At 38.9% G+C, this 13231-nt stretch overlaps 1 protein-coding gene across 1 annotated transcript in view; it reads left to right on the forward strand.

Annotated features, from left to right (window-relative positions):
* The window catches only part of RNF17 (ring finger protein 17), a 161136-nt gene that overhangs the window by 142188 nt on the left and 5717 nt on the right, over nt 1–13231 (forward strand). The window contains exons 31-33 of the mRNA XM_024580800.3: nt 1962–2018; nt 10507–10623; nt 11784–11952. Coding sequence (XP_024436568.2) covers nt 1962–2018; nt 10507–10623; nt 11784–11952 — 343 coding nt within the window. The remainder of the gene's footprint in view (nt 1–1961; nt 2019–10506; nt 10624–11783; nt 11953–13231) is intronic.

Raw genomic sequence — 13231 nt, forward strand, 5'->3', positions numbered from 1 at the left:
TTTTGAGAAGTCAGCTGACAGGCTTATGGGAACTCCTTTGTAGGTAACTGTGTCCTTTTCTCTTGCTGCTTCTAAGATTCTCTCCTTCTCTTTAATCTTAGGTAATGTAATTATGATGTGCCTTGGTGTGTTCCTCCTTGGGTCCAGCTTCTTTGGGACTCTCTGAGCTTCCTGGACTTCCTGGAAGTCTATTTCCTTTGCCAGATGAGGCAAGTTCTCCTTCATTATTTGTTCAAAGAAGCTTTCAATTTTTTGTTCTTCCTCTTCTCCTTCTGGCACCCCTATAATTCGGGTGTTGGAACGTTTCAAGATATCCTGGAGGTTCCTAAGCCTCTCCTCATTTTTTTTAATTCTCGTTTCTTCATTCTTTTCTGGTTGGCTGTTTCTTTCCTCCTTCTGGTCCACGCCATTGCCTTGAGTCCCAGTTTCCTTCCCATCACTGTTGGTTCCCAGTACATTTTCCTTTGTTTCTCTTAGCATAGCCTTCATTTTTTCATCTAATTTGAGACGAAATTCAACCAATTCTGTGAACTTCCTGATTATCAGTTTTTTGAACTGTGCATCTGATAGGTTGGTTATCTCTTTGTTGCTTAGTTGTATTTTTTCTGGAGCTGTTATCTGTTATTTCATTTGGGCCTTTTTTTTTGTCTTGGCGTGCCTGCTACTTAAAGGGGCGGAGCCTTAGGTGTTCACCAGGGCGGGGTAACACTGGTTGCTGTGCTGTGGCTCTGTAAGTGGGGGAGGGGCCAAGAGGGAGCAATGGTGCTTGCTCCACTCTATGCCGGATTTCAGTCACTCCCTCTGCTACCCACAATCAAACTGGGCCCCTCTGGTGCTGATTCCCAAGTGTGTGGGCTTGTGCACACTCTAGGCCCCTGTGGGTCTCTGCAACGAACTCTCCTGTGAGGCTGGGAGTTTCTCCTGCTGCCGCCTCAATCCCAACAGGTGTTTTCAATCAGAGGTTTGAGGCTTTATTTCCCCACACTGGAGCCCTGGGTTGAGCAGTCTGTTTAGCTCCCCCACCATTCTTCCCGGTTATCTATGTGTGAATGTGGGGGCCTCGGGGTCTGCTAGCTGCAGCCTGTCCTGCCCCGTTCCACAATCCGCCACCTCACTGGTTCTGCCAGCCACCGCCTTGCTGCGAGTCCTCTCCTCCCTGGCCTCCCGTCCCCGCCCCTCCTACTGGTCTGATGAATGTTTCTTCTTTATCTCCTTGGTTGTTGGACTTCCATACAGTTCGATTTTCTGTCAGTTCTGGTTGTTTTTTGTTTTTAAATTGTTGTTGTCCTTCTTTTGGTTGTGCAAGGAGGCACAGTGTGTCTACCTGCGCCTCCATCTTGGCCGGAAGCCTATTTATTTATTTTTTGAATTTTTTTTTTTTATTGTTCAAGTACAGTTTTCTGCCTTTCCCCCCCTACCCCAGCCCACTTGTCAGTTTTTTGAATATTCATTTTAGTGATAGAACAAAACCAAACATTGAGTGTTCAATCAAATGTAGAAAAGTGCTCTTCTCTCACATAGTAACTGCAATACCACTTAGCTTGTCTGTGTCACCCTCAGTGCCACTGGTTTCTTTTAAGGAGTTGGATGTGTGCACGTACATTTGTATCCCCCGTGTGTTTCTCTAAAAGGTGTTTCCAATATCAAACAGGTTTTATAGAGATTATTTAGTCTCTTTTAGTATTACATGCATTGTTAACATTTAAAGGGAAAGGTAAGAGCTGCCACTCTCTTGTATTAAACTAATTACAGTTAATATATGTTCAGTATAATTTTGAGGATTTTTAATGTTGCAATATTCAGATTACTCAGGACATTAGATTTTCCCATAGTTAACCTGAAATACCTAAATGAATGCAAATAAAGACATGCACCCAACTTTTATGGTGATGAAATATGAAAGTGTCTTAAAATGATAATACATAAAGGTGGTTTTATTCATTAATAATATTGTATTTCAGAAACCAACAGATTACAGTAAAAAGTATGAGGAGGACAGATGGGAAATAAAGTTTGAGGTAAGTTTCAATCCAAATATTTTGGAAATTTTGGACACTTTATCAATACAGAGGATCTGATTCAAAATCAGGAAATATTTTATATCAGTTTCATCAAGGTATAATTTACATATCATAAATTTCAACTTTTTAACATGTACAGTTCAGTAGTTTTTAGTATATTCACTGAGTTATGCAATCATCATGACTATCTAATTCCACATTCTATCACCCCAAAGAGAAGCCTCACCAACAGCAGTCACTTCCCATTCTCCCTTTTCCTAGTCCGTACCCTGGAAATTTCTTCTCTGTGGATTTCCCCATTCTGGACATTTCTGACAAATGGAATCACACACTACCAAGCCCTTTGTGATAGCTTCTTTCCCTCAGCATAATGTTTTCAAGGTTCATTCATGTTGTAGTATGTGTTCTTTTCATGTCTGATTAATATTTCATTGAATAGACCACATTTTGTTTGCCCATTAATCTGTTGATGGACACAGGTTATTTCCATCTTTTTGCGATTGCAAGTAATGCTACTATGAACATTCGTGTGCATCTTTTTTGGTGGATGCCTGTCTGTTTTCACTTCTCCTGGGTATGGACTTAGGAGTGGACACAGGAGTGACTCTGTTTACCATTTTAGGGAACTCTCCAAGACTGTCTTCCAAAGGGGCTGTATCATTTTCCTTTGTACTTAGAATGTACAAGGGTTCTACCTTTTCTATACTCGTACCAACACTCATTACCTGACTTTTTTCTAACCGTACTAGGGTAGGTGTGAAGTGTGGTTTCTCATTGTGGTTTTGATTTGTGTTTTTCTGATGATGGTGAGCTTATTTTCATGTGCTTTTTGGCCATTTGTTTATTTTCCTTGGAGAAATTTCTGCCACCAAATAAAAAGGCAACAAAAATAAAATTAAGTCAGACTGCATCCAACTAAAAAGCTTCTGCACAGCAAAAGAAACAAACAACAAAGTGAAAAGGCAGCCTATTGAAAGAAAATATTTGCAGATCACATATCTGATAAGGGGCTAATATCCCAAGTATATAAAAAACTCATACAACTCAGTAGCAAAAAAAAAAAAAATCAGTTAAAAAATGCATAGAGAATCAAAATAGATATTTTTTGGAAAAAGACAAATGATGCCCTGGCTGGGTGGCTTAGTTACTTGGAGCATCATCCGGTACACAAAAATGTTGCAGGTTTGGTTCCCAGTTAGGGCACATACCTAGGTTGTGGGTTTGATCTCCAATCACGGTTCATATGGGAAGCAGCCAACCAATGTTTCCTTCTGTTATCCTTACTCTCTCCCCAAAATCAATTTTTAAAAAAATGTTCTTGGGTGAGGATTAAAACAAAAGACATACAGATGGCTAACAGGTACATGAAAAGATCCTCAACATCACTAATCATAATGGAAGTACACATCTAAACCCCAATGAGATAATCACCTCACCTTTTAGAATGGCTGTCACCAAAAAGGCAAGAGACAACAAGCATTGGTGAGGATGCAGTGGAAAGAACATCCTCATGCACTGTTGGTAGGCCTGCAAGTTGGTACAGCCTCTATGGAAAACAGAATGGAGATTCCTCAAAAAATTGAAAATACAACTAACTTATGATCCAGTAATTCCCCTTCTAGGCATATATCCAAAGAAACAAAATTGCTATCTTGAAAAGATACCTGCACACCTGTGTTCACTGAAGCATTATTTACAATAGCCAAGACATGGAAACAACCTGAGTGTCTATTGCCAGATGATTGGATGAAGAAAATGTGAGCTCCTACCCTTCGAGACAGCATGGATGGATCTGGAGAGCATTATGCTAAGTGAAATTAGTCAGGCGGTGAGGGACAAATACCATATGATCTCACCTATAAGTGGAACCTAATCAACAAAACAAATGAGCAAAATAGAACCAGAGACTTGTAAATAAAGAACAAACGGACAGTGACCAGAGGGGAGAGGGGCAAGCAAAGGAACACAAATAGAGGACTCATGGGCACAGACAGTGGAGCTGGATTGACTGTGGGAGTGGCGGTGGGGGGGGTGTGGTTGATCAATGGGGAAAAAGGTGGGACAAATGTAACTGAACAACAATAAAAAAAAGAAACGTGTAGACACACACACACACATATGTGAGTGATATATATATATATGCACATATATATTTTAAAATGTTACTTCGACATTAAAGGGAGACCCTGCCATTTGTGACAACATTGATAGACCTTGAAGTCATGGTCTGAAATAAGTCGGAGAAAGATAAATACCATATGGTCTCATTTATATGTGGAATCTAAAGAAACTGAGTTCATAGATACAGAGAAAAGACTGGTGGCTGCCACAGGTGGGTGAGGGGGTAGAGGTGGGGAAAATTAGTGAAGATGGTCAAAAGATACAAACTTCAGTTATAAGAGAATTAAGTCCTGAGGATGTAACATACAGCCTGGTGACTAACATTAACAACACTATATTATATATTTGATGGTTGGTAAGGGAATAAATCTTAAATATTTTGATCGGAAGGAAAAAGGTTTTCTAACTGTTATGAAGCAATTGACATTAACTAGACTTACTGTAGTGATCACCTAACACAGTATGTACCTACATCAAATCATTTTGTGGTATATGTGGATTAACACAAGGTTATATATCAATTATATCTCAGTCAAACAGGAGAAAAATAGAAAATAAAAATAAAGACGAATGGGAAAAAATGTCCTACCCCTTTTTAGCTGGGCTTTAGCTGGTGACCTCTGGTTTATCCACCCTGTAATTTCCGGTGTTTTTATGGATTTGCATATTTGGTATGCAAGACCCTGAACAGATACGTGATTTGCAAATGTTTTCTTCCATTCTATGGGTTGTCTTTTCACTTTCTTGCTGGTGTCCATCCATGGAAGCACGAGAGTTTTTAATTGTAATGAGTCCAATTTATTTTATATTTTGTCACATGTGCAATTTGGTACAGGAAGTAAGAGTTGTTTTTTGTTTTGTTTTTTGATTTTTGGTTTTTTATTCAATTACAATTGTATGACTTTTCTCCCTATCCCTCCACCCCACCCAAGCCGAACCCACCTCCCTCCACCACCTCCACCCTCCCCCTTGATTTTGTCCATGTGTCCCTTATAGTAGTTTGAATAAATTTTTCTCATAAGTAGAACTTCATTCCTATTATTATAAAAATATATGCTTGTTCTAAAGTGAAACATAACAAATCAGTAAAATTCAACAGTAGGGTAATCACTTTTTTCTCAACTCTACTAAGTGGTTCAGATATGTTTTATTTTGTCACCAGTTTGGAAATGTTAAATAGTAATAAATTAATCTACAAATTTGAATGTGATAATTTTACTTTGTATGCTAATTATTATGTTGAAGAATATTTTTTAACTTTCTAAAAGAAAACCAACCAATTTTTATGTATATTTGCTATTAACAACTGCTAAATGCTATAATCCTTTTGGGAATAATGTAACTTTTTATTATTCCTTATGCTTTTATAGAGCTTAAAAGAGCACTCTTTTTTGGGGGGATGATTTTAACTAACTTAAATCTTCTTTGGGAACTTCCCGTATTTTTTAGGTTTTATTATAAAACACATAGTTATTCTAATGTAATAATATCTATATAATAGGGATACTAGAAGGAGAAGAAGAAGAGCAAGGGATAGAAAACCTGTTTGAAAAAGTAATGATGGAAAATCTCCCCTAATTTGGTGAAAGAAAAAGTCACACAAATCCAGGAAGCACAGAGGGTCCCAATCAAGAGGAACCCAAAGAGGCCCACTCCAACACACGTCATAATTAATATGGCAAAATTCCATGACAAAGAATCTTAAAGGCAGCATGGGAGAAACAGGAAGTAACATACAAGGGAGCCCTAATAAGGCTAGCAGCTGACTTCTCAATGGAAACGTTCCAGCCCAGAAGGGAATGGCAAGAAATACTCCAAGGGATGAAAAGCAAAGGCCTCCAACCAAAACACTATCCTCTCAATTAAAATGGAAGGCCAAATAAGGAGTTTCCCAGACAAAAGAAGGTTCAAAGAATATACGTCCACCAAACCAGCACTGTAAGTAAGATATGCTAAAGGGTCTGCTTTAAGAAAAGGAAGAAAAACAGTGAGAGAGAGAGAGCAACACAGATATGAAGGAAGAAAAATGAAGTACCTATCAATAATAACCTTAAATGTACATGGATTAAATGCTCCAATCAAAAGACATAGGATAACTGAATGGATAAGAAAACATGATGCACACATATGCTGCCTATAAGAGACCCACTTCAGAACAAAAGACCTACACAGACTGAAAGTGAAAGGCTGAAAACAAATATTTCAAGCAAATGGACAGGACAAAAAAGTTGGGGCAGCATTACTTATATCAGACAAAATAGAGTTCAAAACAAGAGCCATAAAAGGAGACCCAGCAGGACACTTCATAATACTCAAGGGAAGAATCCCATCAAGAATACATAAATATTATAAACATATAGGTATCCAACATAGGAGCACCCAAATACATAATGAAAGTTTTGGAGAACTTCGAGAAAGATACAGACAGCAACACACTTATACTAGGGGATTTTAACACCCCACTGTCAAAAATGGATAGATCTTCCAAACAAAATATCAACAAGAATATTGCGGCATTGAACAATACCCTAGATCAAATGGACTTAACTGATATATAGATAGAATCTTTCATCCCAGAGAAGCAAAATACACATTGTTTTCAAATGCACATGGAACATTTTCAAAGATAGACCACATGATAGGACACAAAACAAGCCTCCACAAATTCAAGAAAATTGAAATCATAGAAAGCATCTTCTCAGACCACAAGGGACTGAAACTAGAAACCCACCTGAAGAAAACAAAACCCAAAACACTATAACTCATGGAGGTTGAATACCATGGTATTAAACAATAAATGGGTTAAGAATGAGATCAAGGACGAAATCAAAAAGTTTTCGGAAACAAATGAAAATGAGCTCACAACACTCCAGAACGTATGGGACACGGCAAAGGCAGTCCTGAGAGGGAAGTTCATAGAGACACAGGCCTACCTAAAAAAGATAGAAACATTTCAAATAAACAACCTAACTCTACATCTACAAGAACTGGAGGAACAACAACAAAGACAGCCCAGAGCAAGTAGAAGGAAAGAAATAGCCAAGATCAGAGCAGAAATGAATGATATCAAGACTAAAGGAACAGTTCTGAGGATCAATAAATCCAGAAGCTGATTTTTGGAAAGATAAACAAAATCAACAAGCCTTTAAGCAGACTCATCAAGAAAAAAAGAGAGAGGACCCAAATAAACACAATCAGAAATGAAAGAGGAGAGACTACAACTGATACCACAGAAATACAAGAGTTGTAAGACATTACTATGAAGAACTGTATGCCAAGAAATTTTAAAACCTAGGTGAAATGAACAAATTTCTAGAAAAATATAATCTTCCAAAACTAAATGAAGAAGAAGCACAAAGCCTAAACAGACCAATAACAACTGATGAAATCAAATCAGTAATAAAAAACCTGCCAGCACACAAAAGCCCCAGACAGGATGGTTTCACAGTAGACTTCTACAAAGCATTTAAGGAAGAGCTAACGCATATCCTTCACAGACTATTCTAAAATATCCAAGAAGACGTAAGACTCCCAGACTCTTTTTATGAAGCATCATCTTAATCCCAAAACCAGATAAAGACACAACAAAGAAAAAAACTATAGGCCCAACCGCATCCAGCAATACATTAAAAAGATCATACACCATGATCAAGTCAGATTCATCCCAGGGATGAAAGGATGGTACAATATTTACAAATCAATAAATGTAATACATCACATAAAAAAACACAAAAATCACATGATCATATCAATAAATGCAGAAAAAGCATTTGATAAGGTACAGCACTGATTTATGATAAAAACCCTCAACAAAGTGGGAATAGAGGGAACATTCCTCAACATCATAAAGGCCATATATGAGAGACCTACAGCCAACATCATACTCAATGGACAAAAACTTAGAGCTTTCCCACTAAGATCAGGAACAAGACAAGGATGCCCTCTCTCACCACTCCTATTCAACATAGTATTGGAAGTCCTAGCCACAGCAGTCAGACAAGAAAAAGAAATAAAAGGCATCCAAATTGGAAAGGAGAAAGCAAAACTGTCATTGTTTGCAGATGACATGATAGTGTACATGGAAAATCCTATAGACTCCACCAAAAAACTACTTGGCCTAATAAGTGAATTTGTCAGAACAGCGGGATACAAAGTCAATATTCAGAAATCAAACGCATTTTTGTACACCAACAATGAAAGTGCTGAAATAGAAATGAGGAAAAAAATCCCATTTGATATAGCAACAAGAAAAATAAAGTACCTAGGAATCAACCTAACCAAGGAGGTAAAAGACCTGTACTCAGAAAACTACACAACACTGAAGAAATTAAGGAAGACACAGACTAATGGAAGCATGTACCATGTTCATGGATTAGAAGCGATTTATAGATTCAATGCAATCCCTATTAAAGTACCAATGACATATTTCACAGATATAAAACAAACATTTCAGAAATTTATATGGAACCATAAACGATCCCGAATAGCTGCAGCAATTTTGAGAAAGAAGAACAAAGCAGGAGGGATCACAATACCTGATATCAAACTGTATTACAAGGCCATGGTAATCAAAACAGCCTGGTACTGGCATAAAAACAGGCACATAGAGCAATGGAACAGAACACAGAGCCCAGAAATAATCCCAAGTCTCTATGGTCAATTAGTACCTGGCAAAGGGGGCAGCAGCATAAAATGGAGTAAAAATAGCCTCTTCAACAAATGGTGTTTAGAGAGCTGGACAGCTACTGTGAAAAAAATGAAACTGAACCACCAACTTACACCATACACAAAAATAAATTCAAAGTGGATAAAAGACTTAAATATAAGTTGTGACAAAATAAAAGTCCTAGAGGAGAACATAGGCAAGAAAATCTCAGATATTCCACACAGCAGTATTTTCTCTGATATGTTCCCTAGAGCAAGGGACATAAAGGAAAGAATAAGCAAATGGGATCTCATGAAAATAAAAAGCTCCTGAATGGCTAAAGAAAACAGCATTAAAATGAAAAGAGAACCAACTATATGGGAAAACATACTTGCCAGTGATATCTCAGACAAGGGTCTGATCTCCAAAATATATTAACTCACTTGACTCCACTCCAAGAAGACAAAAAAACCAATTAAAAATGGGCAAAAGACCTGAACAGACACTTCTCCAAGGAGGACATACAGAGGACCCAGAGACATATGAAAAGATGCTTAGCTTCACTAGCCATCAGAGAGATGTAAATTAAAACCACAATGAGATACCACTTCACACTGGTCAGAATGGGCCTCATTAACAAGTGTTGGAGAGGTTGTGGAGAAAAAGGAACCCTAGTGAACTGTTAGTGGGAATGCAGACTGGTATAGCCACTGTGGAAAACAATATGGAATTTCCTCAGAAAGCTAAAAAATGGAACTACCTTTTGACCCAGCAATTCCACTGATGGGATTATATCCTAAGAATCCTGAAACACCAATTCAGAAGAACCTATGCACCCCACTGTTCACAGCAGCACACTTTACAATAGCCAAGTGCTGGAAGCAACCTAAGTGCCTATCAGTAAATGAATGGATCAAAAAAATATGGTATGTTAACCAATGGAATACTACACAGCAGAAAGAAAGAAGGAGCTCCTACCCTTTGTGAAAGCCTAGATGGAATGGAGAGCATTATGCTGAGGGAAATAAGCCAGGCAGTGAAAGACAAATACCATATGATGTCACCTGTAAGTGGAACCTAATCAACACAACAGACAAGCAAGCAAAATACAACTAGAGACATTGAAATTAAGAACAAACTGACAATAACCAGAGGGGAGGTAGGAGAGGATAATGGGAGGGAAAAGAACGAAGCGTTTTCAGAAACAACCAGAAAGGACACATGGACAAAACTCAAGGTGGGTGGGATCAAGTGTGTGAAGTGGGGATGGCTGGTGTGTGGGGAGTCATGGGGGGAAATGGAGACAACTGTACTTGAACGACAGTTTTTAAAAAGTTTTTTAAAAAAATTTTTAAATACATACTTTTTCTAAAAATAAATGCAACAGACATGGGAAAAGCAAAAAAGTCCAGACCCCCAGGTGATACTAGGCAGTGGCATTAATGTTAACTATTAACCATTTTTGCAGAACATTGTGTATGTGCAGATAGGTATACATTAAAAGAAAACATGGAGTTTTTTTATACAAAGTTTTTCATTGGGTGGGGGGGAGAATTCCAAAGATCTTTTGTGTACTTGTCACATTTTCCAGTTCGCGGTACTCACTGTGTCAGTGAGCTTGCTCTCTGCCAACAAAGCATGTTGCGCTGTCATGAATTTGGCAGTGGAGTGGGTTTCTGTAGTAATCATTCTGAATTTGAATTTTTTGTGGTGTTTTAGGAATTGCTTTTGTCAGAAACAGAAACACCTATTTTACCACCGTATTTGCCTTCACCTCTGCCTCCTCCAGGAGAACTGTATGCTGTTCAAGTTAAGCACGTGGTCTCGCCTAATGAGGTGTGTCATTTAATTTACATGATTAGTTGTTTGTTAAAGACATAATATGCAGTCCTGGTCTTTTAACTGTTACGATTCTTCTCCTTTTCTTCTTACTGACCTTAAATAATTGAAACTTGGTGACTGCTAGTTTGCCCGCACAGTAATTTCCTGTTCAGACATTTGTCAATACTGAATAAGGCAAGTATTTCTTAAGCACTGGCTGGTTTTCCCAGTGTTGTGTTGCTGTAGTTATTCCAAACCCTTAGATTTTTAATCTATACGTATTTTAACCTATGAAATCTTCGACACCTCACTCCCCTGTCCTCTTTCTACAGGAAGTCTAGATGCTCTGGATTTTTCCATACCAGCCATCACCTTCTAACGCCCTCTCCACTTTCTCACAATGTCTGTCTACTTTTCCCTACCAGGCCGTCCCTCATGAAGACAGGGACTTTTGTCTGTTTTGGTCATTGGTGTCCCCAGAACCTAGAATACTGCCTGATACATAGTAGGCACTCAATAAATATGGACTGAATTGAATAAGTACACTAACGAAAAAGTCTTTAGCCAACAAAAAAGGAAGCAATGAGAGTGACGTAACAAGAGTCCCTTCAGCCAGTTTCCACAGTAAACCTTTCCTTCACTGGCAAAGAAAGAATTTGCTCTTCAGTCATCTCAGAGCATAGGAGTGTACTACTGTTGGGTTTTATAATGGTTTTTGTATTAGTTATTTATTGCCGTATAACAGATTACTCCAAATTTAGAAGCTGAAAACAACACAAATGAGAGTCAGGAATCAGAAGCTCCTTAATTCAGTACTGGCTCAGGACCTCTCAAGGTCGTGATCAAGATGTTGGGGGTGGGGGAGGGCATTGCAGGATGCGCTTTCAAAAAGACTCAAAGGATGCTGCCTGGGGGCTCAGTGCCTTGCCCTGTGGGCCTCTCCATTGACTGGATGACAACACAGCTTTCCCTGTGAGAGCAGTGACACCAGCAAGACAGAGGCACCATGTCACGTTCTTTTGGTCACAAATATCAACTCCAATATGATGTGGGAGACAAACTCTACAAGGAATCGTTGGGGCCATTGTTGGAGACTGTCTACGACAGTGATTTTTGTCTGTATAAATGAATACTAAAAGAATTTGAAAGTTTTCCCTTACTTTTCCCCCACTTAGGTGTATATTTGCCTTGATTCTGTAGAAAAGTGTAACCTCTGTAGCCAGCATAGTGACACAGATGGCAGTGGAGTCAGCTGGGAATCAGAGTCTGAGAGCCTCAGTGAAGCTTTGCGGGGGCTCAACACTCATGTGGAGACTCTCCTGCCTCTGACGGACTTCAGAACAGGTAGCCCACACTTTCTGAGTACCCTGGGATTCTTAGCGAAGCTTGTTCTGTTTGAATGGACTGATGAGGTTGGTGATTTCTAATGTTATCACACTCCCTGGATGTGCTCATTTCTGAACTCTGAAGATGCTCTAGGTGACCTTCCCCATTTTCTAAGTGATCTAAGAGAAGGTAAGTACTGCATTGGGGCAGCTTGATTTTCCAGAACTTGAGTTCATTGGAAAATTGCATGAAGATGTTTTGTCTAAGCTTCAGGTTTTGTGACTCTCCCAAATTGTGAGCAGTTACTGAGGTCCAAATGGCAGTCATTTTAATTGCAAGCCGTTGCAATTAACTGATGATTTTAGAGTTGGGGGCGTGGAAACTCAGGTCAAACTCTGCTGTCTTTTTTCTTTAGAATTTATTCTTATTCATGTTTAATAAATATATGTGATTCTCCTGTGAGGAGAGTACACAAGTACAGGTGTCAACAATTCCTGAGTACATCTCTGCTTTTCTGTCCATGTGTGATGTAGAGAGATGTGTTTATTCCTTGTTTCGTACATACAGAGGATGTGCCAAAACCAAGGAGAACATTGGCCTGATATACCTGAGTTTACTCAATGAGATTTTTTTTTATCAGTTGTGACCCATGTTTGGTTGATAAACAGCCCTTGCAGTTCTGTCTGCCTGGAATGTTCTTTCCCCAGACTGCGAGCAGTTTAGGTCTCTGTCCAACTCTTCCCCTATTGCAAGTCTACCCTGACGCCCTGTGTGAGTGGCACTACCACCCTCCCTGCCCCATCACACTCCATGCCACCTCCTCTCCTTTGTTAAATAGGGACTCCCAGTACTGCTGTCACCAGCAATTAGGGTACCTTGCACAAGCTGGTGCTCGTAAATAATGTTGAATGAAAGAATAAATTCATTGTGATTTTTTTGGTAAACTTAGATTTATAATCTGGAAGAAACAATTCTTCCTCGTTGTATTTCTTGTCTCAAGGGAAGTCAAACCAACCTTCTGCGTGACGTTCCGATTCAGGGTACACACGTCTTTGCCCCCTTCTGCAGGGCCCTTGTTCCTCAGTGCACATATGTACAAGTGGATTCATAGGCAAGTGCCTGTTAAAGATGTACATTTGAATAAGTAATTTATGTTGAAGGAATTGCTTTGTGGATTTAAAATGACAACTGGGTGGGGTTTTTTCAGTGCTATTTTGAGATGTCAGTTGGCTATGTTTTTGAGGCTGGAAATGGTAAAGGTTGAAGGGGATTGTTAACCATGATTCAGGCAGCTTGT

Source organism: Desmodus rotundus, chromosome 3 (genome assembly GCF_022682495.2).
Source record: "Desmodus rotundus isolate HL8 chromosome 3, HLdesRot8A.1, whole genome shotgun sequence".
NCBI lineage: Eukaryota > Metazoa > Chordata > Mammalia > Chiroptera > Phyllostomidae > Desmodus > Desmodus rotundus.